The sequence below is a fragment of the Coregonus lavaretus genome (assembly GCF_964263955.1).
Source record: "Coregonus lavaretus genome assembly, chromosome: 37".
NCBI lineage: Eukaryota > Metazoa > Chordata > Actinopteri > Salmoniformes > Salmonidae > Coregonus > Coregonus lavaretus.
Genome location: NC_140024.1, coordinates 25,798,254 through 25,822,453, shown reverse-complemented (window position 1 = coordinate 25,822,453; position 24,200 = coordinate 25,798,254). Strand labels below are relative to the sequence as shown.

The 24,200-nt window shown below is 42.3% G+C and overlaps 1 protein-coding gene across 1 annotated transcript; it reads right to left on the bottom strand.

Annotated features, from left to right (window-relative positions):
• Positions 1 to 922: 922 nt before the first annotated feature.
• LOC311111391 (hyaluronan and proteoglycan link protein 3-like) lies at positions 923 to 20,693 on the bottom strand (the record flags this gene model as incomplete). The annotated part of the gene is made up of 8 exons (XM_084154107.1): positions 923 to 1,212; positions 3,915 to 4,217; positions 13,671 to 13,949; positions 16,494 to 16,796; positions 17,200 to 17,345; positions 18,405 to 18,627; positions 18,918 to 19,058; positions 20,687 to 20,693. The coding sequence occupies 8 exons, from the start codon at positions 20,691 to 20,693 to the stop codon at positions 923 to 925; spliced, it is 1,692 nt and encodes a 563-aa protein (XP_084010233.1).
• Between the last annotated feature and the right edge of the window lie 3,507 nt (positions 20,694 to 24,200).

The window sequence follows — 24,200 nt, the reverse complement described above, 5'->3', positions numbered from 1 at the left end:
TTAAGGTAGACAATTTATTTTACAAAAATATCAGCTGAGATCAGCTCCTATGTCGTACAGGAAAATGTTTACAAAGAGAGAACAGTAAATGCATACCATACATGAAGTTTAACTAACAATACGCATAATATTACAGTTGAAGCTGAGGTCCGGGTTGAACTACAGGTTCGTTCACACTTACTGATAGATCACATTATAGGCTACAGCAAGATTTAGGTGGGTCCATAATGTACTAACATTTTTGACCATTATTGGTCCAAAATGAAAGTATAGTATTCATACATTATATTATAATACAACACTGTGACACATCTATCAACAGTAAAGATCTGGCTCATGACATCAGAAGAACTGTGTAACTTGTAGATGTTTTAATACTAATTAGTGTACTTCAATGATAATCTGAGGACAACCACTGGAAATTAGCTAAGGTATGATGGTGCAATGCATCTGACTGTTGTTCATTCAATGTCTCGATTATATCTGTCCCTATCAAATACAACAAAAAAACTGAGCAAGGAAATCTCAAGTCCTTGAATGGTGGACTATGACAAATGTTCCTGATCTCATTGACCACAGGCTAGATGCAGTGAGTGGTTGACCCTGTGTGAGACATGCATGTTCACCATGGTGCTGCTAACCTGCTGGTGTAAATCACAAGGGAGGCTGCTCACAAGGAGGACCATAGTTAACATAGTACAGCCACTAAGTACAGATAGATAATTCTCCCATTTGTTGTTAGCATGCCCCAGCTACATTAGAAATCCTCAAACCATACCACAACTTCACACCATAACACAACCTTCGCACCCTATACATTTCTATACATGAGACAAACCTATTAATTTGTGGATTGTGATCTGTTACCATATTAGAAGAGATGTGAGATTGGTGGTATGTAGATTTTTCACATATATCAGATTTACGGCATACCTGCACTGTAGCAGTACACCCCATGCTTCTGGTATGGAGGGGGGAACCCAAAGCTGCGCACCCCTGGTTCCAGGGGGCCACAGTTGCGGCTGGGGTTGGTGATGGGGTAGCGCAGGCTGCCGTCGGCGAGCCATCCGGCATCACAGCGGTCCAGGCCCATGAACCTCCAGGCGGCGTAGAGCTGGCCCACCTTGGCTATCTGGGCCCCGTCGTCGAAGCACGCCTGCTGGGCCTCAGTGAGGTTGAGCTTGTGGGGGTGCTGGAGGTAGTAGACCTTTCCTGGAGAAGAGAATGGGAAACTGTACTGTCATCCAAATCCAAGCTTAGTTTATCTAAAGCTACACTCTTAGCAAAAAAGGTGTTATCTAGAACCTTAAAGGGTTCTTCGGCTGACCACATAGGAGAACCCTTTGAAGAACCCTGTTGGGTTCCATGTAGAACCCTTTCCACAGAGGATTCGACATGGAACCCAAAAGGGTTATATGTGGAACCAAAAATGGTTCTACCTGGAACTAAAAAGAGTTCTCCTACAGGGACAGCCGAAGAACCCTTTTGGAACCCTTTTTTCTAATTGTGTACACATCTAATTACACAGTGTATATCTGAGATAATAAACTGGCTGGTTCGAGCCCTGAATGCTGATTGGCTGACAGTCGTGGTACAGTGGGGACAAAAGTATTTAGTCAGCCACCAATTGTGCAAGTTCTCCCACTTAAAAAGATGAGAGAGGCCTGTAATTTTCATCATAGGTACACGTCAACTATGACAGACAAATTGAGAGAAAAAAATTCCAGAAAATCACATTGTAGGATTTTTAATGAATTTATTTGCAAATTATGGTGGAAAATAAGTATTTGGTCACCTACAAACAAGCAAGATTTCTGGCTCTCACAGACCTGTAACTTCTTCTTTAAGAGGCTCCTCTGTCCTCCACTCGTTACCTGTATTAATGGCACCTGTTTGAACTTGTTATCAGTATAAAAGACACCTGTCCACAACCTCAAACAGTCACACTCCAAACTCCACTATGGCCAAGACCAAAGAGCTGTCAAAGGACACCAGAAACAAAATTTTAGACCTGCACCAGGCTGGGAAGACTGAATCTGCAATAGGTAAGCAGCTTGGTTTGAAGAAATCAACTGTGGGAGCAATTATTAGGAAATGGAAGACATACAAGACCACTGATAATCTCCCTCGATCTGGGGCTCCACGCAAGATCTCACCCCGTGGGGTCAAAATGATCACAAGAACGGTGAGCAAAAATCCCAGAACCACACGGGGGGACCTAGTGAATGACCTGCAGAGAGCTGGGACCAAAGTAACAAAGCCTACCATCAGTAACACACTACGCCGCCAGGGACTAAAATCCTGCAGTGCCAGACGTGTCCCCCTGCTTAAGCCAGTACATGTCCAGGCCCGTCTGAAGTTTGCTAGAGTGCATTTGGATGATCCAGAAGAGGATTGGGAGAATGTCATATGGTCAGATGAAACCAAAATAGAACATTTTGGTAAAAACTCAATTCGTCGTGTTTGGAGGACAAAGAATGCTGAGTTGCATCCAAAGAACACCATACCTACTGTGAAGCATGGGGGTGGAAACATCATGCTTTGGGGCTGTTCTTCTGCAAAGGGACCAGGACGACTGATCCGTGTAAAGGAAAGAATGAATGGGGCCATGTATCGTGAGATTTTGAGTGAAAACCTTCTTCCATCAGCAAGGGCATTGAAGATGAAACGTGGCTGGGTCTTTCAGCATGACAATGATCCCAAACACACTGCCCGGGCAACAAAGGAGTGGCTTCGTAAGAAGTATTTCAAGGTCCTGGAGTGGCCTAGCCAGTCTCCAGATCTCAACCCCATAGAAAATCTTTGGAGGGAGTTGAAAGTCCGTGTTGCCCAGCGACAGCCCCAAAACATCACTACTCTAGAGGAGATCTGCATGGAGGAATGGGCCAAAATACCAGCAACAGTGTGTGAAAACACTGTGAAGACTTACAGAAAACGTTTGACCTGTGTCATTGCCAACAAAGGGTATATAACAAAGTATTGAGAAACTTTTGTTATTGACCAAATACTTATTTTCCACCATAATTTGCAAATAAAATCATTAAAAATCCTACAATGTGATTTTCTGGATTTTTTTTTCTCATTTTGTCTGTCATAGTTGACGTGTACCTATGATGAAAATTACAGGCCTCTCTCATCTTTTTAAGTGGGAGAACTTGCACAATTGGTGGCTGACTAAATACTTTTTTTCCCCACTGTATATCAGACCTTATACCACGGGTATGACAAAACATGTATTTTTACTGCTCTAATTATATTGGTAACCAGTTTATAATAGCAATAAGGCACCTCGGGGGTTGCGTCGTGCCTAAGAACAGCCCTTAGCCGTGGTATTTGTCCCATGGCGTTTGCAACGCCAGGGTTGTGAGTTCGATTCCCACAGGGGGTAGGAAAAAAAAGAATGTATGCATTCACTAACTGTAAGTCGCTCTGGATAAGAGCGTCTGCTAAATGACTAAAATGTAATGTAAATGTAAATATACCACACCTCCTCGGGCCTTACTGCTTAAGTGTATAATCTAATTACACAGTGTTTATCTAGGAGTGTGTCATCTAATTAAACAGTGTTAATCTGAGAGTGTATCATCTAATTACATAGTGTTTATCTGAGATTGTATCATCTAATTACACAGCGTTTATCTGAGATTGTATCATCTAATTACACAGTGTTTATCTGAGATTGTATCATCTAATTACAGTGTTTTTCTGAGATTGAATAATCTAATTACACAGTGTTTATCTGAGATTGTATCATTTAATTACACAGTGTTTATCTGAGATTGTTTCATCTAATTACACCATGTTTATCTGAGATTGTATCAACTGATTACACAGTGTTTATCTGAGAGTGTATAATCTAATTACACAGTGTGTATCTTCCCCATGGAATGTTCAGAAGTAGAAAAGTGTCTCACCTCGGAGGGGGGAGGAGGAGCAGAAGACGTCGTAGCGGTGGAGGTGGCGGTGGCGTCTACCATAACTCCTAACCCCGGGGGCGAGGCCCAGCCCCCCACAGGGGCTCCGGGGCTTGGTAATGGGGTACTGCACTGTCCCGTCAGCCAGCCAGCCTGCGTTGCACCAGTTCAGACCCTCCTTCCAGGCCTGCAACAGCTGCTCGAAGGTGGCCAGAGTGGAGTCCTGCTCCTCGCAGACTTGCTGGGCATCATGGTAGGTCAGGTTGTAGCGGCCGTGAGGAGACTGGTAGGGAAACACCACAACTGGAGGGGAGGGGAGCAAGGGATATGCAATGACTGTAATGTAATTCATCCAAACAACAGCCCTGCCACTGGAATTGCAATAAAGCTGAGGGATAGGGCTGGAGAAAATTAACCACATGGTGCAAAGGCAGACAGTCCATGAGATCTAAATGATAGTTTTAACCATGTTTAGAAGCTTTACAAACAATAGCGTAAACAACATTATATTTGGGTTTTGTGATGGGGTAAGGCAGTTGTATATTACATTTACATATGTATTCAGACCCTTTACTCAATACTTTGTTGAAGTACCTTTGGCAGCGATTACAGCCTCAAGTCTTTTTGGGTATGACGCTACAAGCTTGACACACGTGTATTTGGGAAGTTTCTCCCATTCTTCTCTGCAGATCCACTCAAGCTCTGTCAGGTTGGATGGGGAGCGTCGCTGCACAACTATTTTTAGGTCTTTCCAGAGATGTTCGATTGGTTTCAAGTCCGGGCTCTGGCTGGGCCACTCAAGGACATTCAGAGGTTTGTCCCGAAGCCACTCCTGCGTTGTCTTGGCTGTGTGCTTAGGATCGTTGTCCTGTTGGAAGGTGAACCTTCGCCCCAGTCTGAGGTCCTGAACGCTCTGGAGCAGGTTTTCATCAAGGATCTCTCTGTACTTTGCTCTGTTCATCTTTCATGGTCTGAGAGTCCTTTAGGTGCCTTTTGGCAAACTCCAAGGGGGCTGTCATGTGCCTTTTACTGAGGAGTGGCTTCCGTCTGGCCACTCTGCCATTAAGGCCTGATTGGTGGAGTGCTACAGAGATGTTTTCCTTCTGGAAGATTCTCCCATCTCCACAGAGGAACTATGGAGCTCTGTCAGAGTGACCATCGGGTTCTTGGTCACCTCCCTGACCAATGCCCTTCTCCCTCAGATTGCTCAGTTTGGCCAGCTCTAGGAAGAGTCTTGGTGGTTCCAAACTTCTTCCATTTAAGAATGATGGAGGCCACTGTGTTCTTGGGGACCTTCCATGCTGCAGACATTTTTTGGTACCCTTCCCCAGATCTGTGCCTGGACACAATCCTGTCTCGGAGCTATACAGACAATTCCTTTGAACTCATGGCTTGGTTTTTGCTCTGACATGCACTGTCAACTGTGGGACCTTATATAGACAGGTGTGTGCCTTTCCAAATCATGTCCAATCAATTGAATTTACCACAGGTGGACTCCAATTAAGTTGTAGAAACATCTCAAGGATGATCAATGGAAACAGGATGCACCTGAGCTCAATTTCGAGTCTCATAGCAAATGGTCTGAATACTTATGGAAATAAGGTATTTCAGTTTTTTATCTTTAATAAATGTGCAAAGATGTCTGAAAACCTATTTTCACTTTGTCATTATGGTGTATTGTGTGTATATTGATGAGGAAAATGTTTTATTTAATCAATTTTAGAATATGTCTGTAACATAACAAAATGTGGAAAAAGGAAGGAGCTCTGAATACTTTCAGAATGCACTGTTTACAAATGAAGGGGTTATTTGAGGCTCTCCCTCACTAATTGATTGTACAATGTATACACATACGATTTCAGTTTGTGAATGTATGATACGGGGGTTGGAGACATGTTAATTTCGACATTATAAAGAAAACTTTTATAAACAATGGCAACACTGCCATGTTGATCTGAGCCTTGCTGTTGGAAAATCATAACAGCGTCTGACTTTCTGCTGTGCAGATGCACCTCCCACGACTTCACTCGCCAACTTTCGTCTATAGTCAGTTGCTTTAGCCTTACCAATAGAACGCGCCCTATGGCTTATCACTACTGATCTGGGAGTTTCAACTGAAATTCCGGAACTGCGGTATGCATCAATCTTTCCACATTGAAAAAACAGTTAAACTTACCCTGAATTCAAGCAATAACGACACACATAATAAAAAAAAAATATTGTGTTATAACTGCATTATAGCTCCTGTCCAAATGTTGTGAATGAATGAATATACATCCATGTCATAGTCACCAGTCAACTCCATTACAATCAAAGTAACTTCAACTTCAACCAGTGAATGATTGCGATGGCTAGCTATGCTATCAGTCTGTCTTAATGAGTGTTAGCATGCTAATAGCATACCATGCACACAAAAATGTACATTTCTAAAGGATTTGGAGTAGGTTGATATCGATATCAGCAAAATTATTGGACATTTCAAACATTCCCAGCTAATGAGAAAACAGTCATGGTATTTAGTGTAAGAGAACGAACAAGATTTAACAAGGCAAGCGTGGGCTAATTTGAATAGGCGCCAACAGCAGATTTTTACATCCCCACGTGAACGGCATGAAACGTCACATTTTGTTAAGCTATATCATTTGATCTGGTTAGCTCATCTGTTAAACACCTATCCAGGCGAGATCTGGCATGCGTCTCCTACAGTATGTGGTCAGGCATGAACACCACCATTGATACTTATCCAGGGTTTTCAAATAACATTCTGGAACTGGGGTACAGACCAAACTATTGCCATAGAAAACGGTTCAAATTAGCCTGAATTCAAGTAATAAAGACACATATACATATATACACATACATATGCACTACCAGTCAAAAGTTTGGACACACCTACTCATTCAAGTGTTTTTCTTTATTTTTACTATATTCTACATTGTAGAATAATAGTGAAGACATCAAAACTATGAAATAACACAAATGGAATCATGTAGTAACCAAAACAGTGAAACTTTTGACTGGTACTGTTTATATATATATATACAGGTGAAGTCGGAAGTTTACATACACCTTAGCCAAATACATTTAAACTCAGTTTTTCACAATTCCTGACATTTAATCGTAGTAAAAATGCCCTGTCTCAGGTCAGTTAGGATCACCACTTTATTTTAAGAATGTGAAATGTCAGAATAATAGTAGAGAGAATGATTTATTTCAGCTTTGATTTCTTTCATCACATTCCCAGTGGGTCAGAAGTTTACATACACTCAATTAGTATTTGGTAGCATTGCCTTTAAATTGTTTAACTTGGGTCAAACGTTTCAGGTAGCCTTCCACAAGCTTCCCACAATAAGTTGGGTGAATTTTGGCCCATTCCTCCTGACAGAGCTGGTGTAACTGAGTCAGGTTTGTAGGCCTCCTTGCTCGCACACGCTTTTTCAGTTCTGCCCACACATTTTCTATAGGATTGAGGTCAGGGCTTTGTGATGGCCACTCCAATACCTTGACTTTGTTGTCCTTAAGCCATTTTGCCACAACTTTGGAAGTATGCTTGGGGTCATTGTCCATTTGGAAGACCCATTTGCGACCAAGCTTTAACTTCCGACTTCAACTGTATGTATATACACTGCTCAAAAAAATAAAGGGAACACTTAAACAACACAATGTAACTCCAAGTCAATCACACTTCTGTGAAATCAAACTGTCCACTTAGGAAGCAACACTGATTGACAATACATTTCACATGCTGTTGTGCAAATGGAATAGACAACAGGTGGAAATTATAGGGAATTAGCAAGACACCCCCAATAAAGGACTGGTTTTGCAGGTGGTGACCACAGACCACTTCTCAGTTCCTATGCTTCCTGGCTGATGTTTTGGTCACTTTTGAATGCTGGCGGTGCTTTCACTCTAGTGGTAGCATGAGACGGAGTCTACAACCCACACAAGTGGCTCAGGTAGTGCAGCTCATCCAGGACGGCACATCAATGCGAGCTGTGGCAAGAAGGTTTGCTGTGTCTGTCAGCGTAGCGTCCAGAGCATGGAGGCGCTAACAGGAGACAGGCCAGTACATCAGGAGACGTGGAGGAGGCTGTAGGAGGGCAACAACCCAGCAGCAGGACTGCTACCTCCGCCTTTGTGCAAGGAGGAGCAGCAGGAGCACTGCCAGAGCCCTGCAAAATGACCTCCAGCAGGCCACAAATGTGCATGTGTCTGCTCAAACGATCAGAAACAGACTCCATGAGGGTGGTATGAGAGCCCGACGTCCACAGGTCGGGGTTGTGCTTACAGCCCAACACCGTGCAGGACGTTTGGCATTTGCCAGAGAACACCAAGATTGGCAAATTCGCCACTGGCGCCCTGTGCTCTTCACAGATTAAAGCAGGTTCATACTGAGCACGTGACAGACGTGACAGAGTCTGGAGACGCCGTGGAGAACGTTCTGCTGCCTGCTGGTGTGGGGTGGCATTTCTTTGGGGGGCCGCACAGCCCTCCATGTGCTCGCCAGAGGTAGCCTGACTGCCATTAGGTACCGAGATGAGATCCTCAGACCCCTTGTGAGACCATATGCTGGTGCGGTTGGCCCTGGGTTCCTCCTAATGCAAGACAATGCTAGACCTCATGTGGCTGGAGTGTGTCAGCAGTTCCTGCAAGAGGAAGGCATTGATGCTATGGACTGGCCCGCCCGTTCCCCAGACCTGAATCCAATTGAGCACATCTGGGACATCATGTCTCGCTCCATCCACCAACGCCACGTTGCACCACAGACTGTCCAGGAGTTGGTGGATGCTTTAGTCCAGGTCTGGGAGGAGATCCCTCAGGAGACTGTTGTTTACGTTAGTATATGTTTTAGTGTAATGTCATGTACAACAGACAGGAAGTGGGTTGTAGACAGGGGAGACTGTTGATTGGCCAGAAGAGGGAGCTTCATTGTTTATAAATAGGGGTTAAACGAAGAAGAAAGTCAGAGCGGCCATGGCAATCTGAGGTGCCGTTCTCCGGATACCGCGGGTCTGTACTCTCGTGATTTTAATAAAAGCCTCTAACACGATGCAGCTTGAACGGACTCTTTGTTGACAGCAATAATGGCCACCATTCACCCGATACGACAAGACCATCCGCCACCTCATCAGGAGCATGCCCAGGCGTTGTAGGGAGGTCATACAGGCACGTGGAGGCCACACACACTACTGAGCCTCATTTTGACTTGTTTTAAGGACATTACATCAAAGTTGGATCAGCCTGTAGTGTGGTTTTCCACTTTAATTTTGAGGGTGACTCCAAATCCAGACCTCCATGGGTTGATACATTTGATTTCCATTGATAATTTTTGTGTGATTTTGTTGTCAGCACATTCAACTATGTAAAGAAAAAAGTATTTAATGAGATTATTTCATTCATTCAGATCTAGGATGTGTTATTTTAGTGTTCCCTTTTTTTTATTTTAGTGTACAGTTGAAGTCTGAGGTTTACATACACTTAGGTTGGAGTCATTAAAACCTGTTTTTCAACCACTCCACAAATTTCTTGTTAACAAACTATAGTTTTGGCAAGTCAGTTAGGACATCTACTTTGTGCATGACACAAGTAATTTTTCCAACAATTGTTTACAGACAGATTATTATTATTATTATTATTATTTCACTTATAATTCACTATATTACAATTCCAGTGGGTCAGAAGTTTACATACACTAAGTTGACTGTGCTTTTAAACAGCTTGGAAAATTCCAGAAAATTATGTAATGGCTTTAGAAGCTTCTGATAGGCTAATTGACATCATTTGAGTCAATTGGAGGTGTACCTGTGGATTTATTTCAAGGCCTACCTTCAAACGCAGTTCCCATTTGCTTGACATCATGGGAAAATCAAAATAAATAAATCCCAGAACAACAGCAAAGGACCTTGTGAAGATGCTGGAGGAAACAGGTACAAAAGTATCTATATCCACAGTAAAAAGAGTCTTATATCGACATAACCTGAAAGGCCGCTCAGCAAGGAAGAAGCCACTGCTCCAAAACCGCCATAAAAAAGCCAGACTACGGTTTGCAACTGCACATGGGGACAAAGATCGTACTTTTTGGAGAAATGTCCTCTGGTCTGATGAAACAAAAATAGAACTGATTGGCCATAATGACCATTGTATGTTTGGAGGAAAAAGGGGGATGCTTGCAAGCCGAAGAACACCATCCCAACCGTGAAGCACGGGGGTGGCAGCATCATGCTGTGGGGGTGCTTTGCTGCAGGAGGGACTGGTGCACTTCACAAAATAGATGGCATCATGAGGAAGGACAATTATGTGGATATATTGAAGCAACATCTCAAGACATCAGTCAGGAAGTTAAAGCTTGGTCGCAAATGGGTCTTCCAAATGGACAATGACCCCAAGCATACTTCCAAAGTTGTGGCAAAATGGCTTAAGGACAACAAAGTCAAGGTATTGGAGTGGCCATCACAAAGCCCTGACCTCAATCCTATAGAAAATGTGTGGGCAAAAGGTGTTTCAACCTCAACCAGTGAATGCCAACTATGAATAGCTATGCTCATCTATTATGTTATACAACATAAGCTATGCTATGTTACTAGCTCATATGTGCATGATAATAGCATTTCCTGTACACAAAAAACTATGTATGCAGAAGTGTGATAACAGTATCAGCCACAGATGCTTTATCTGACATTTCAAACAAAATTCCCAGCTCATGAGAACATTATTTAGTTCAAGAGAATAATCAAGATTGAAGAATTCAAACACAAACCAGGTCTGAAGCTGAAGACCTGGTGGCACTGCAGAAACATCAACGCACCCCCGGCCAAGACTCTAACCTCACACTCACACATACTACTACACTGACACTCCAACACACACACACACAATCTTGTACAGCTAACCTTGTGGGGACATACAATTCAGTTCCATTGAAAATACTATTTTCCCTAACCACTAAACCTAACCCTAACCCGTACCCTTACCCTAACCCTAACCTTAACCTTAACCTTAACCTTAACCTTAACCTTAACCTTAACCCTAACTCAAAAACCTAACCTTAATCCTAAACCTAAAACTATCCCGATCTCCTAACCCTAACCCTAATTCTAACCCTAACACTAATTCTAACCTTAAACATACACTCCCTAGAAATAGCATGTGACCTCGTGAGGACCAACAAAATGTCCCCAGTTGGTCATTTTTCTCTTGGTTTACTATTCTTGTGGGGACTTCTTGTCCCCCCCCCCCCCCCCCCACACACACACACTTCACATACGCTGCTACTGCTCTCTGTTTATTATCTATGTGTAGTCACTTTACCCCTAGCTACATGTACATATTACCTCAATTACTTCAACTACCCCGTACCCCTGCACATTGACTCGGTACCGATACCCCTTGTATACAGCCTTGTTATTGTTCTTTTATTGTGTTACTATTGTTCCTTTAGTTTATTGAGCAAATGTTTCTTACTTACTTTTTTAAAACTCTGCATTGTTTGTTAAGGGCCCGTAAGTAAGCATTTCACGTTAAGGTCTACACCTGTTGTATTCAGATTATGTGACAAATACAATTCTGTTTTATTTGAGGTTGCAAATTCAAATCCCGGGGGAGTTAACATTGAAAAGTGAGTAGCGTATGAGTGAAGATGCGCAGCCGCAGTGTAATCATGTATTCAATGTTGTTAATAGCAGTGTTGCAATGCTTGAACAGATGGAGGCAGAAGTAGAGCAGGACACTAAGTGTTAGACCAGGATCCTATCCTGGGTAATAGGCATAGGTGCTTTTTAAAGGCAATTTCTTATTGAGCCGACATATGCAGTGTTTACCGTGAATGGGGTCTTCGCGAACGAGGGAACTTTGCCTTAACATATGCCCAATAGACATAACCCATGAATGGATTGAATCCCAGCCTTTATGTTTTTCTGAACCTGTTAAAAACTTCACGGCAAAACATGCTAATTATAATCTGGTGATGTGCTCATTGACATAAATGAAACATTGCCGAAACTCACAAAAAACGGGACACTTTCATGTAAGGAGAACAGTAAAACATAACATTCCACAAAGGTTTCAGACCCAGAAATTGTTAGGGTTGTGTGTGAGTCAGACATTACAATGAGCCCGTCCTCCTATAGCTCCTCCCACCAGTGTAACGGAGATAAGATCATGCTGTAAACTCAATCCGCAGCTTGAAATGTCGCCAATAGTGCCATTGAATTTGATATTTTTTTAGTGCCGCAACTGGTTAGTACGTTGTCAGGCAGGGTGGGCACGTGTGTTGGCGAGGCAGAGGGCACAAGATCAAGTACTGGTAAGGATGTTGTGAGCGAGGAAGCAACACTGCTACGCAGCACAGTGAAGCCTGGTACATGTGCAAAGATTTAATTAATGTTTGAATTGAACTGAATGTTATAAAAACACAAACAAACCAAGCATGCCTCCAAAGTAAGCAAAATCATTAACACATTAATCAAAATGTTGACTATTTATTTTACAAAAATAAGTTAGTATATGTGTCTGTTATCATCTAAAACCATGTTAAAACCCACCACCTACATAATCAAACCAACCAACCAAGTGAGGTACAGGCCATACAGTATGAAAGATAAGTACTTGCTTTCGAGATAAACATAATAACAGCTTATAAATCATCACAGAACTGGTTTTCTTTGATAGTCAATTAATTAGTTATTAATTCTGAGCTCAGCTCCTATGTCATACACAAATATGTTTACAAAGAGAGTACAGTAGATAAATACAATACATGAAGTATAAATAACAATATGCATAATATTGCAGTTGAAGCTGAGGTCAGAGTTTAAATACAGGTTCATTCATACTTAGTGATGGATCACATTATAGGCTACAGCAAGATTTAGGTGGGTCCAGAATTATTGGTCAAAAATATTAATATTATACAATTATTATTATTATTATTAAGTTTAATATTCATACATGACATTAGAGGATCAGTCAGAGTAATTCAAGGAACACTTCACAGTTTAACCTCATATTCATTACATCCAGCACCATACCAGTGTCTGCATATGTGAAAATGGTTTTGTAGTCAACAAGTTAGAAGAAAAGGTTCTGAGGAAATTACCCCCGTTGATGTCATTTTCAAATTAAAACAATGATTTTCGAAGACTGGAAAGTCATTGTATATTTGAAAATTACAGATGACATCACTGGGAGTAATTTTCTTACAACCTTTTCTTCCATATTTTTGACTACAAAACATAGAAACGTGCCATTTTCACATTTGTAGACTGTTATGGTGCTAGATATAATGGATATGAGGTAAAACATCTGTAAAAAAATATACCCTTTAACATAAAGAGCAAGGACATCCCAATCCAGGGAGAAGTCATTGAACAAAATGTTCCTTTTGTTACAGTGAGTGGCTAACCCTGTGTGGAACACTCATGTTGTTCACCATGGTGTTGCTAACCTGCTTGTCTAAATCACAAGGGAGGCTGACAAACTAGGGAGGACTATAACCCTGAAACATAACCAACAGGGCATCGTATCCCAGTATTATTATTTTTTGTCAAGCCTTGACCACAGTAGAGGCCCTCACACACCATACCCCCACTTTACATCATAACACAGCCCTCTCACCATAGCATCTTGAATTTCTATGCGTGTCAACAACCTATTCATTTGTGGATTTTGGTTTGTTCCCCTACCTACTACGAGAGATGTAAATGGTATGACCTAAGGGTAGTATGTACTTTTACCACGTATATCAGATGCACCGCGTACCTGCACTGTAGCAGTACACTCCGTGCTTGTGGTGTGGTGGGGCAAACCCAAAGCTGCGCACCCCTGGTTCCATGGGGCCACAGTTGCGGCGGGGGTTGGTGATGGGGTAGCGCAGGCTCCCGTCAGCGAGCCATCCGGCGTCACAGCGGTCCAGGCCCATGAACCTCCAGGCGGCGTAGAGCTGGCCCACCTTGGCTATCTGGGCCCCGTCGTCGAAGCACGCCTGCTGGGCCTCAGTGAGGTTGAGCTTGTGGGGGTGCTGGAGGTAGTAGACCTTCCCTGGAGAAGAGGACATGGCAGAGACCAGAGGGGTATAAGGTGATCAATTCACTGAAAGTTCACCACAAAATGAAAGTTACAGTAGGAGTCAATTGCAGATGTCTTCAAATGCATATAACAGAATGTACATGTCACGATCGTTTACGGACGAGACGGACCAAGGCGCAGCGTGATAAGCGTACATGTTTATTACAACTGTGCAAACACGACAAAACAACAAACAAACGATACGTGAAGTCTTAAGGTACACACAACAAACCTATACGGAACAAGATCCCACAACTAACAGGTGCCAAAAGGCTACCTAAGTATGGTCCCCAATCAGAGACAACGAGCGACAGCTGCCTCTGATTGGGAACCACCCCGGCCAACATAGAAATAGACATACCAGATACTACACCATAGAAACAACACAACACGGAATATACACACCCTGACTCAACAAATAAACGTCCCCTGAGTCAGGGCGTGACAGTACACAATAGAGTGTGGCTTGTGAAAGTATTCACCCCCCTTGGCATTTTTCCTATTTTGTTGCTTTACAACCTGGAAATAAAATGGATTTTTTTTGGGGGGGTTGTATCATTTGATTTACACAACATGCCTACCACTTTGAAGATGCAACATATGTTTTATTGTGAAACAAACAAGAAGTAAGAGAAAAAAACAGAAAACTTGAGCGTGCATAACTATTCACCCCCCCAAAGTCAATACTTTGTAGAGCCACCTTTTGCAGCAATTACAGCTGCAAGTCTCTTGGGGTATGTCTCTATAAGCTTGGCACATCTAGCCACTGGGATTTTTGCCCACTCTTCAAGGCAAAACTGCTCCAGCTCCTTCAAGTTGGATGGGTTCCGCTGGTGTACAGCAATCTTTAAGTCATACCACAGATTCTCAATTGGATTGAGGTCTGGGCTTTGACTAGGCCATTCCAAGACATTTAAATATTTCCCCTTAAACCACTCAAGTGTTGCTTTAGCAGTATGCTTAGGGTCATTGTCCTGCTGGAAGGTGAACCTCCGTCCCAGTCTCAAATCTCTGGAAGACTGAAAAAGACTGTGGGGATGGTGTTCTTGGGGTGATTAAAGGTGTTGGGTTTGCGCCAGACATTGCGTTTTCCTTGATGGCCAAAAAGCTCAATTGTAGTCTCATCTGACCAGAGTACCTTCTTCCATATGTTTGGGGAGTCTCCCAACTGCCTTTTGGAGAACACCAAACATGTGTGCTTCTTTTTTTTTTAAGCAATGGCTTTTTTCTGGCCACTCTTCCGTAAAGCCCAGCTCTGTGGAGTGTACGGCTTAAAGTGGTCCTATGGACAGATACTCCAATCTCCGCTGTGAAGCTTTGCAGCTCCTTCAGGGTTATCTTTGGTCTCTTTGTTGCCTCTCTGATTAATGCCCTCCTTGTCTGGTCTGTGAGTTTTGTTGGGCGGCCCTTTCTTGGCAGGTTTGTTGTGGTGCCATATTCTTTCAATTTTTTAAATAATGGATTTAATGGTGCTCCGTGGGATGTTCAAAGTTTCTGAGATTTTTTTATAACCCAACCCTGATCTGTACTTCTCCACAACTTTGTCCCTGACCTGTTTGGAGAGCTCCTTGGTCTTCATGGTGCCGCTTGCTTGGTGGTTCCCCTTGCTTAGTGGTGTTGCAGACTCTGGGGCCTTTCAGAACAGGTGTATATATACTGAGATCATGTGACAGATCATGTGACACTTAGATTGCACACAGGTGGACTTTATTTAACTAATTATGTGACTTCTGAAGGTAATTAGTTGCACCAGATCTTATTTAAGGGCTTCATAGTAAAGGGGGTGAATACATGTGCATGCACCACTTTTCCGTTATTAATTTTTTTAAATGTTTTGAAACAAGTAATTTTTTTCATTTCACTTCACCAATTTGGACTATTTTGTGTATGTCCATTACATGAAATCCAAATGAAAATAAATTTAAATTACAGGTTGTAATGCCACAAAATAGGAAAAATGCCAAGGGGGATTAATATTTTGCAAGGCACTGGAATGTACTGTGCTTGACTCTAGTTGTAGGGTAAACTATCTCTATATCTGTGCCTGTGTAGTGTGTACCTGTGTAGTGTGTACCTGTGTAGTGTGTGTGCCTGTATAGTGTGTGTGCCTGTATAGTGTGTGTACCTGTATAGTGTGTGTACCTGTGTAGTGTGTGTGCCTGTATAGTGTGTGTGCCTGTATAGTGTGTGTGCCTGTATAGTGTGTGTGCCTGTATAGTGTGTGTGCCTGTATAGTGTGTGTACCTGTATAGTGTGTGTACCTGTATAGTGTGTGTACCTGTATAGTGTGTGTGCTTGTATAGTGTGTGTGCCTGTATAGTGTGTGTGCCTGTGTAGTGTGTGTACCTGTATAGTGTGTGTGCCTGTATAGTGTGTGTACCTGTATAGTGTGTGTGCCTGTGTAGTGTGTGTGCCTGTATAGTGTGTGTGCCTGTGTAGTGTGTGTGCCTGCATAGTGTGTGTACCTGTATAGTGTGTGTACCTGTATGGTGTGTGTGCCTGTGTAGTGTGTCTCACCTCGGAGGGAGGAGGAGAAACAGAAGACGTCGTATCGGTGGAGGTGACGGTGGCGTCTACCGTAGCTCCTAACCCCGGGGGCGAGGCCCAGCCCCCCACAGGGGCTCCGGGGCTTGGTGATGGGGTACTGCACTGTCCCGTCAGCCAGCCAGCCTGCGTTGCACCAGTCCAGCCCCTCCTCCCAGGCCTGGAATAGCTGCTCGAAGGTGGCCAGAGTGGAGTCCTGCTCCCCACAGACTTGCTGGGCATCATGGTAGGTCAGGTTGTAGCGGCCGTGAGGAGGCTGGTAGGGAAACACCACACCTGGAGGGGAGCAAGGGATATGTAATGACTTTAAAGGCACAATCCTTCATTTGTTTGTCAGCCAAACAGCAGCCTTACTTGGTTAGCCTAACTTAGTTAAAGCTGAGGGATGGGGCTGGACCAATGTAACACTTAAATTCATAGAGGGAACTATAGATGTAGTGCATGACAGTACATGAGATCAATAAGATGGGGTAAGGCAGTTGAACAGTACTAAGCACATACATTATATTTTTCAAGAATCAATGGGTAGGCTATATAATATATCATTCATTTAAATGACCACATAATAGCTGTAAATATTGCAGATTGCGCCTTTAATGTGTGTGATTACAGTCGTGATGGGAGGGACTGGATGATCCTCACAAATGAAGTTGTTACACGGCACTATAATATAGTTTACCTCGTAGCTCGAGTTCGACGGTGGCGCTCTCGTCCTCCAGCCCGTCGATGACCTCACAGCGGTAACGTCCCGTGTCATTGAGCTGGAGTTCAGTCATGACCAGCGAAGCATCTCCTGGCGAGTCCTCTCTGAGACGCACCCGGCCCCTGAGAGATAAATATATGACTTTGTTATCTTCAATGTGTTCAACAGATGTATAAACATTTTTGTGCAGGCAAACTCTAAAATATCCATTGTATCACAGCAGTTGTGTGAAATGCATTGTTCCTCATCTATACAGCCCAGAGTGTCAGTGGTGTAAAGTCACTCAATCAAAATACTTTGAAGTACTACCTACGTAGTTTTTGGGGCATCTGTACTTTAACTCCACTACATTCCTAAAGAAAATATACTGTATATACTTTTTACTCCCATACATTTTTCCTGACACCCCAAAGTGCTTGTTACATTGAAATGCTCAGGCAGGACAGCAAAATGGTCCAATTCACACACTTATCAAGATAACACACCATCACCCCCCTGTGTCTGCTCTGGTGGACTAAACTCATGCTGCGTTGGTCAATTGTGTCTGAGTTTTGGAGTGTGCCCCTGGCTGTCTGTACATTTAAGAGAGAATATAACTGTCAGATTTGATTAATATAAGGAAATTGATTTAAAGCATTTAATTTGACTTTTGATACTTATGTACATTTAAGACCAGATACTTTTGGACTTTTACTCAGGATGTATTTTACTAGGTGGCTTTACATTTTACTTGAGTCATTTCCTATTAAGATAGCTTTACTTTTACTCAAGTATGACAATTGGGTACTTTTTCCACCTCTGCCGAATGTGAACTAAGCCTTATTTTTATTTATTTATTTATTTACAGGGAAATCCCATTTTCCAACAGGTTTCTCTTTTGCGAGGAAGCCCTGAATTCACAAAAACGCAGCTCACAAAAAATGCAGCAAAAGAAATACAAGGAATTTGTGACACAATTATAACAATTAAAGGTGAGCGCATAAGAAATACAGTATAGAAATATAAAGTATCAAAATCTAAGGCAGGAGCTTAAGAAATACAGTATAGAAATATAAAGTATCAAAATCTAAGGCAGGAGCTTAAGAAATATAGTATGGAAATAGAAACACAAACACTCAATATACACAAATGATCATATGGTTTTAGAATGAATGGGTCTGCACCAAGAATAGCTAGAGTACCTGAAATCCCCAAAGCTGTGAATGCGGGGCCCGATGGCCACCAGAACGTCCGTCTCATGGCCCCCCACGACGGGCAGCCACGACCACTTCACCCGCACCCTCCTGGGGGAGCTCAACTCTGGCTCGTACCAGTATCGGCAGGATAGGGTGGCGTTACTCCCCCGGAAAGCGAACACAGAGGGCTGGGAGGAGTCCACGTGGAGCTTTACACCGTTAAAGTGGACTAGAAGGGAGAATACACACGAAACAGCAGTTAGTCCGACTTAATTTGAGTCTGTGCAACCTCCTCTGAGATGTTGAATTGATAAGCCATTTATGGGTCGTGTTCATTAGGCACCAAGGGAATGAAAGAGGGAGGAACTACCTGGACTTGTTCAATAAGAAAGGCTCATTGTCGTTTTCAATTACAAACATTTAGATGTATGTTACATGGGAGGTGGATGCATTGCCCCTACCTAAGGCATGTACTCATTTTCAACTCTTCATTCATAAAACATAAGTGTATGCTCCTACTCTCTCCATTGCCATTTCCGTTGAGAATGTCTTGGTAGAAGAATCTGTTGGAGGAGTAGCCGAGGGTGGGCAAGCAGGAGAGGAGCAGCTGCAGCAACATCACCAACAGGGGGCGAGGGTGAGCCACCATCATCCTGGTCACTGAATGATAGAGGATACAAACAACTATAAGGCTCTGGGGTACGACTATAGTGTCTTTAGCCTAATTATAATACTCTCCCTTCTCCCCGAAGTGGGCACTTGTTCACTCCCCTCATGGATATAAAAGGACTGACATCTATTCAGCCAATTCAACCATCATTTGAATTATTTTAAATCCTTGAGTGGGAGCGAACCAGTGCCCAATACAGGGAGAAGGTACAGAAATGGAGTTGGTATGGTGTCTTTGACTGGACCCCCTTCCCAATGGTTCCCATATGGTGGGGTGGGACCCAGAGGAGGGTCACATCTAATTCCCTCTGGGTTGGGGCCTGTTTGGACACATTGCTTTAGATAATGTGGTGGGTCTAAGAGAAAACCTTAACAGCTGTAAAGGGTGTGGGAACCACTGACTTTGACTGACCCCAATTTCAGCCCCCTGCCCTTTCGCCACAGCTAGTGCTATCCGAGATCCTTAGGACCTCCCTACTCTAAACCCTAACCCTAAACGTAACCCCTAACCTTACCCTAACCATAAACCTTACCTAACCATAACCCTAACCTTAACCCTTACCTTAACCATTTTAAATGTCAACTTCAATGGGAACCCAAGGATCCCAGTTAGCAGCACACCCCCCTAGCCTCTCTCTCCCCTGCTGCTGGCCTATTTCCCAAGCCCTAATTCTGTTCAATTCCACTTGCATCTAAACAGTAGTCATAGCTATAAACTGCCAATGGGTGGCAGTATCATATCATGTTTTATATGGAAAATCTGCAACTCAAATCAGATTTAAGAAGAAATTAGAAGTTTATGTCACTGTGTGAGCATTACAATGGTTGTAGATAAAAATAAAAAATAAAAGTGTGCAACGCTGTCATAAAGCAAAGGGTGGCTATTTGAAGAATCTCAAATATAAAATATATTTTGATTTCTTTGGTTACTACATGATATGCGTTATTTCATGGGTCTGATGTCTTCACTATTATTCTACAATGTAAGAAATAGTAAAAAATTAAGAAAAACCCTTGAATGAGTAGGTGTGTCCAAACTTTTGACTGGTAGTGTATATTTAGTACCTAAACTTTGGCTCCTAGTCAAAGGCTGGTATGAAAACAAAATCTTAATTTAGCAATAATTTGTCTGTGCTCTTGCTCCAGATATCAGTGCTTCTGACCCAAATACAGTCTAGTTAATCAGGGTGAATACGGGAACTAAAGGCATAATACAATAAAATCGATCTAAAACATTTTACTGCAGTTCTTTGCCCTGAATACTAGATCTGAAAGGCAATTTAATTTACTGTCTATAGTCTCTTTTTCCTGTTAATTTCTCTGAGAAGGGTTGCCATGGGGTGGAGGGTAGGGGTTGTTGTGTTTGTAGGTTATTAAGCTATTAAGTTATTAATGTATTTTGTGTTTTACAGATTATAAAGAAATTACACATTTGGAACAGTACTCAAAATATTCAATAGGCAACAATACATGTGGTTTGAATCAACATCTCAATTAGACTTGTTGATTATAATAGTCTTTGACTATAATATAGAAGCCTATGGAGGCTATATGCACCGTAAAAGTCAATCTTCCAGAAAGGTGGTGAGGAATATGATACTGCCTGCTGTTCTGCACACCTGGCATGTGTGGGAAACTCTTTCATCATCACATGCCAGTGTTTTCAAAACTTTAGAAAAGATAGTAGCTTACATATTTTATTAATTACACATAGCAACGATTCCAGTAATACAACTTATCAACATACATAATGTAGCGACGATTCTAGTAATACAATTTATCAACCTGAATCAGAATAATCGTTTTCAACCTGATACCGTTAATCTGTCATTTGTTTTATGATATTCTTCATGTGGTGATTATTATTTACTTACAGTTTCACAACTAGCTGGTACAATGCCGCCTGACTTTTCTTCGAGTTTTTATTAAGCCCCAAAATATTATATCAAAGGAAAGGGAGAGATGCAGCTCCTTCTTATGGATGTTCAGCAGAAAAAAAGATGTGTACGTATGCGGAGTTCTTGGACCGTCTTCAGAAAAGGTACCCGCCTGTGGTTACATTGACACTGTGCATTCTGACCGCAATGATGACGCAAAAACCATATCCAAGCACTTGGCTTCAAAAATATACATGAAAATAATCTACAAGGTCTCCCAAAAACCTTGAGTAATAATTTACTGTTGTGTGAATTTATTAAAAACGAACGAAAACCGATCCACCGTTCCAAATATGACCATTTGCTTTCATTATAAACGGAGCCAATGCATAATTGCCAGGTCAGCAGAAATAATGATGGATATGCTCTAATACACTGCATGAATTGAGTCACTTTCCCCAGTCTCTAATTAAATGGGCATTCTGCGATTGCTACATGCATTAAAAAAAAAAAAAAAAATTACATATACCTATTGATTGAAGAATATAACTTATAAATGCCTCCTGAGTTTAGCTCAACTGTTGCACCCCATCAGATCCCAAAATGCAAGCTTGTTTTACTTACTTTCTGTCGACTTCTGCCTGCTGTGTAGTTATGGGGCCCCTCTCTCTTACAGCCGTCATTACAGAATCCCTATCTTCTATCACAACACCAACCATAACAAATGAGCTCATCTTGGCCAGCTGTTGGGGGAGTAGATGGTTGGTTTTCAGCTTGCAGAAAGAGAAGACAGAGAGGGTTATGCTCTCTTCTGATCCATCTATCCTAAATACACACTGAAAAGCAGATGTTATTCATCCGAGATGCATGGAGCACTCCAGCTGGACACTGTTGTTTCTGGGCGCAACCTTTGCTTTTACGGTGCACTTGCACTGTGTCCACACACGTGTGTGTGTGCACATAGACATACATGCACGCATATACACACGCAGGCGCACACACACTCTCTGTCACCCCTCTTGCCAAACACACACACACACACGTTTGTTTTAATATCCTTGTGGGGACCAAACAAGTGATTCCCATTCAAAATCCTATTTTCCCTAACCCTTTAGGCATTCCCATCTGAAACAGTTCGGAAACACTTTGTGCATACATTGCCTTCAGAAAGTATTCATGACTTATTCCACATTTTGTTGTGTTACAGCCTGATTTTTTTCACCCATCTACACACAATACCCCATTATGACAAAGTGAAAACATTGTTTTAGAAATGTTATCAAATTTATTGAAAATGAAATACAGAAATATCTAATTTACATAAGTATTCACACCCCTTTGCTATGACACTCCAAATTGAGCTCAGGTGCATCCAATGTCCATTGATCATCCTTGAGACATCACTACAACTTGATTGGAGTCCACCTGTGGCCAATTCAATTGTTTGGACATAATTTAGAAAAAAACACAGCAGTCTACATAAGGTCCCACAGTTGACAGTGCATGTCAGAGCAGAAACTATACCATGAAGTCAAAGGAACTGTCCGTAGATCTCCGAGATAGAATTGTGATGAGGCAAATATCTGGGGAACCTTTCGGTTACTGGCATAACGCTCTTACCCACTAAGCTACCTGCCGCCCAATGACCCCAAGCATACAGCCAAAGCAATGCTGGAATTGCTTCAGAACAAGAATGTGAAAGTCCTTGAGTGGCCCAGCCAAAGCCCAGACTTGAATCCCATTGAAAATCTGTGGAAAGACTTGAAGATTGCTGTTCACCGCTGCTCCCCATCTAATTTAACAGAGTTTGAGAAAATCTGCAAGGAACAAATCCCCAAGTCCAGATGTGCAAAGCTGATACAGACATACCCAAGACGACTCAAAGCTGTAATCGCCGCCAAAGGTGCTTCTACAAAATATTGACTCAGCGGTGTGAATACTTATGTAAATGAGATATTTCTGTATTTCATTTTCAATAAATTAGCAAACATTTCTAAAAACATGTTTTCACTTTGTCAACATGGGGTATTATGTGTAGATGGGTGAGGAAAAAATCAATGTAATCAATTTTGAATTCAGGCTGTAACACAACAAATTGTGGAATAAGTAAAGGGGATTAATACTTTCTGAAGGCACTGTATATTATAACGACATTTTGTGACGTTTTTGTTCGTTTTGGTCTTCAGCAAGGGTTTTTTCAGCCATTCGTGCACATAGTTTTTTCTCGAGGCAAGCCGATGTGGCCCTTCATCAGTCATTGGTCAACAGTAGGGATCTTCAGTTAAGTGTCATTCAACGAGAGACGACTTGTTTTCATTCACATGTTTTCATTGAGAAATACTGCACCAAACATCTTAGTTTGATGTAACATTTTGTGACTAAGATCTCCTGGTCCCCACAAGGATAGTAAAACCACACACACACACACACACACACACACACACAGTGATAACATATAGTCATAGAGTGTAGTTGAAAGCCTTGGCCAGGGGCTAGACATACCAGCCTGTGTGAATAGCAGGGAGATGAGGGTGTAATTACTATCATAAACACCAGTCTATTGCCCAGCTAGGAGAGTCCTGTATTGGGACTTAGGCGCCCCGTCCCAAATGGCACCTTATTCCCTATATAGTGCACTACTTTTGACCAGAGCCATATTTAGATGGGTGCCATTTGGGACGCAGCCAGGGAATGTTTGGATGGGAGAGACACAGACATGACTATGGTCTGACCGGTCTGACCCACAACAGAAATCCCTCAGGGGTCGGACAGTGATACAACAGAGCGGTAGAGTGGTCATCAATGGGCCAAAAAGTGTCCCAAAAAGCACCCTATTCCCTATTTGGTGCACTACTTTTGACCAGGGACCAATAGGGCTCTGGTCAATAGGTATTAGGGTGCAATTTAGGACAAACCCATGGGTTGTCTTCTGTGGTTTACACTGGAATGGCCAGACTACTTCCTAGTTGCAACATGTATGGGACACCAAAATGGAGGAGACATCGAATGTTCCTTCAAAAAGGTTGAGATGATTTAGTCTAGCCTTAATGACAGGGTCTTTAAGTCTTCTTCTGCTATTGTATAGTCGGGAAGTCGGGAACGGAACATTGTTTCTAGACAGTCATCACACCCAAAGAGTCAACTAAATTACTGTAGTTTATACTGAAGTTGGCTGTAAACACGTTTATTGACGTGGTTGTAACTACGAAGTTTAAGAGTGTCTGTTTATTTTATAAAAGCAATTCAGATTGTATGG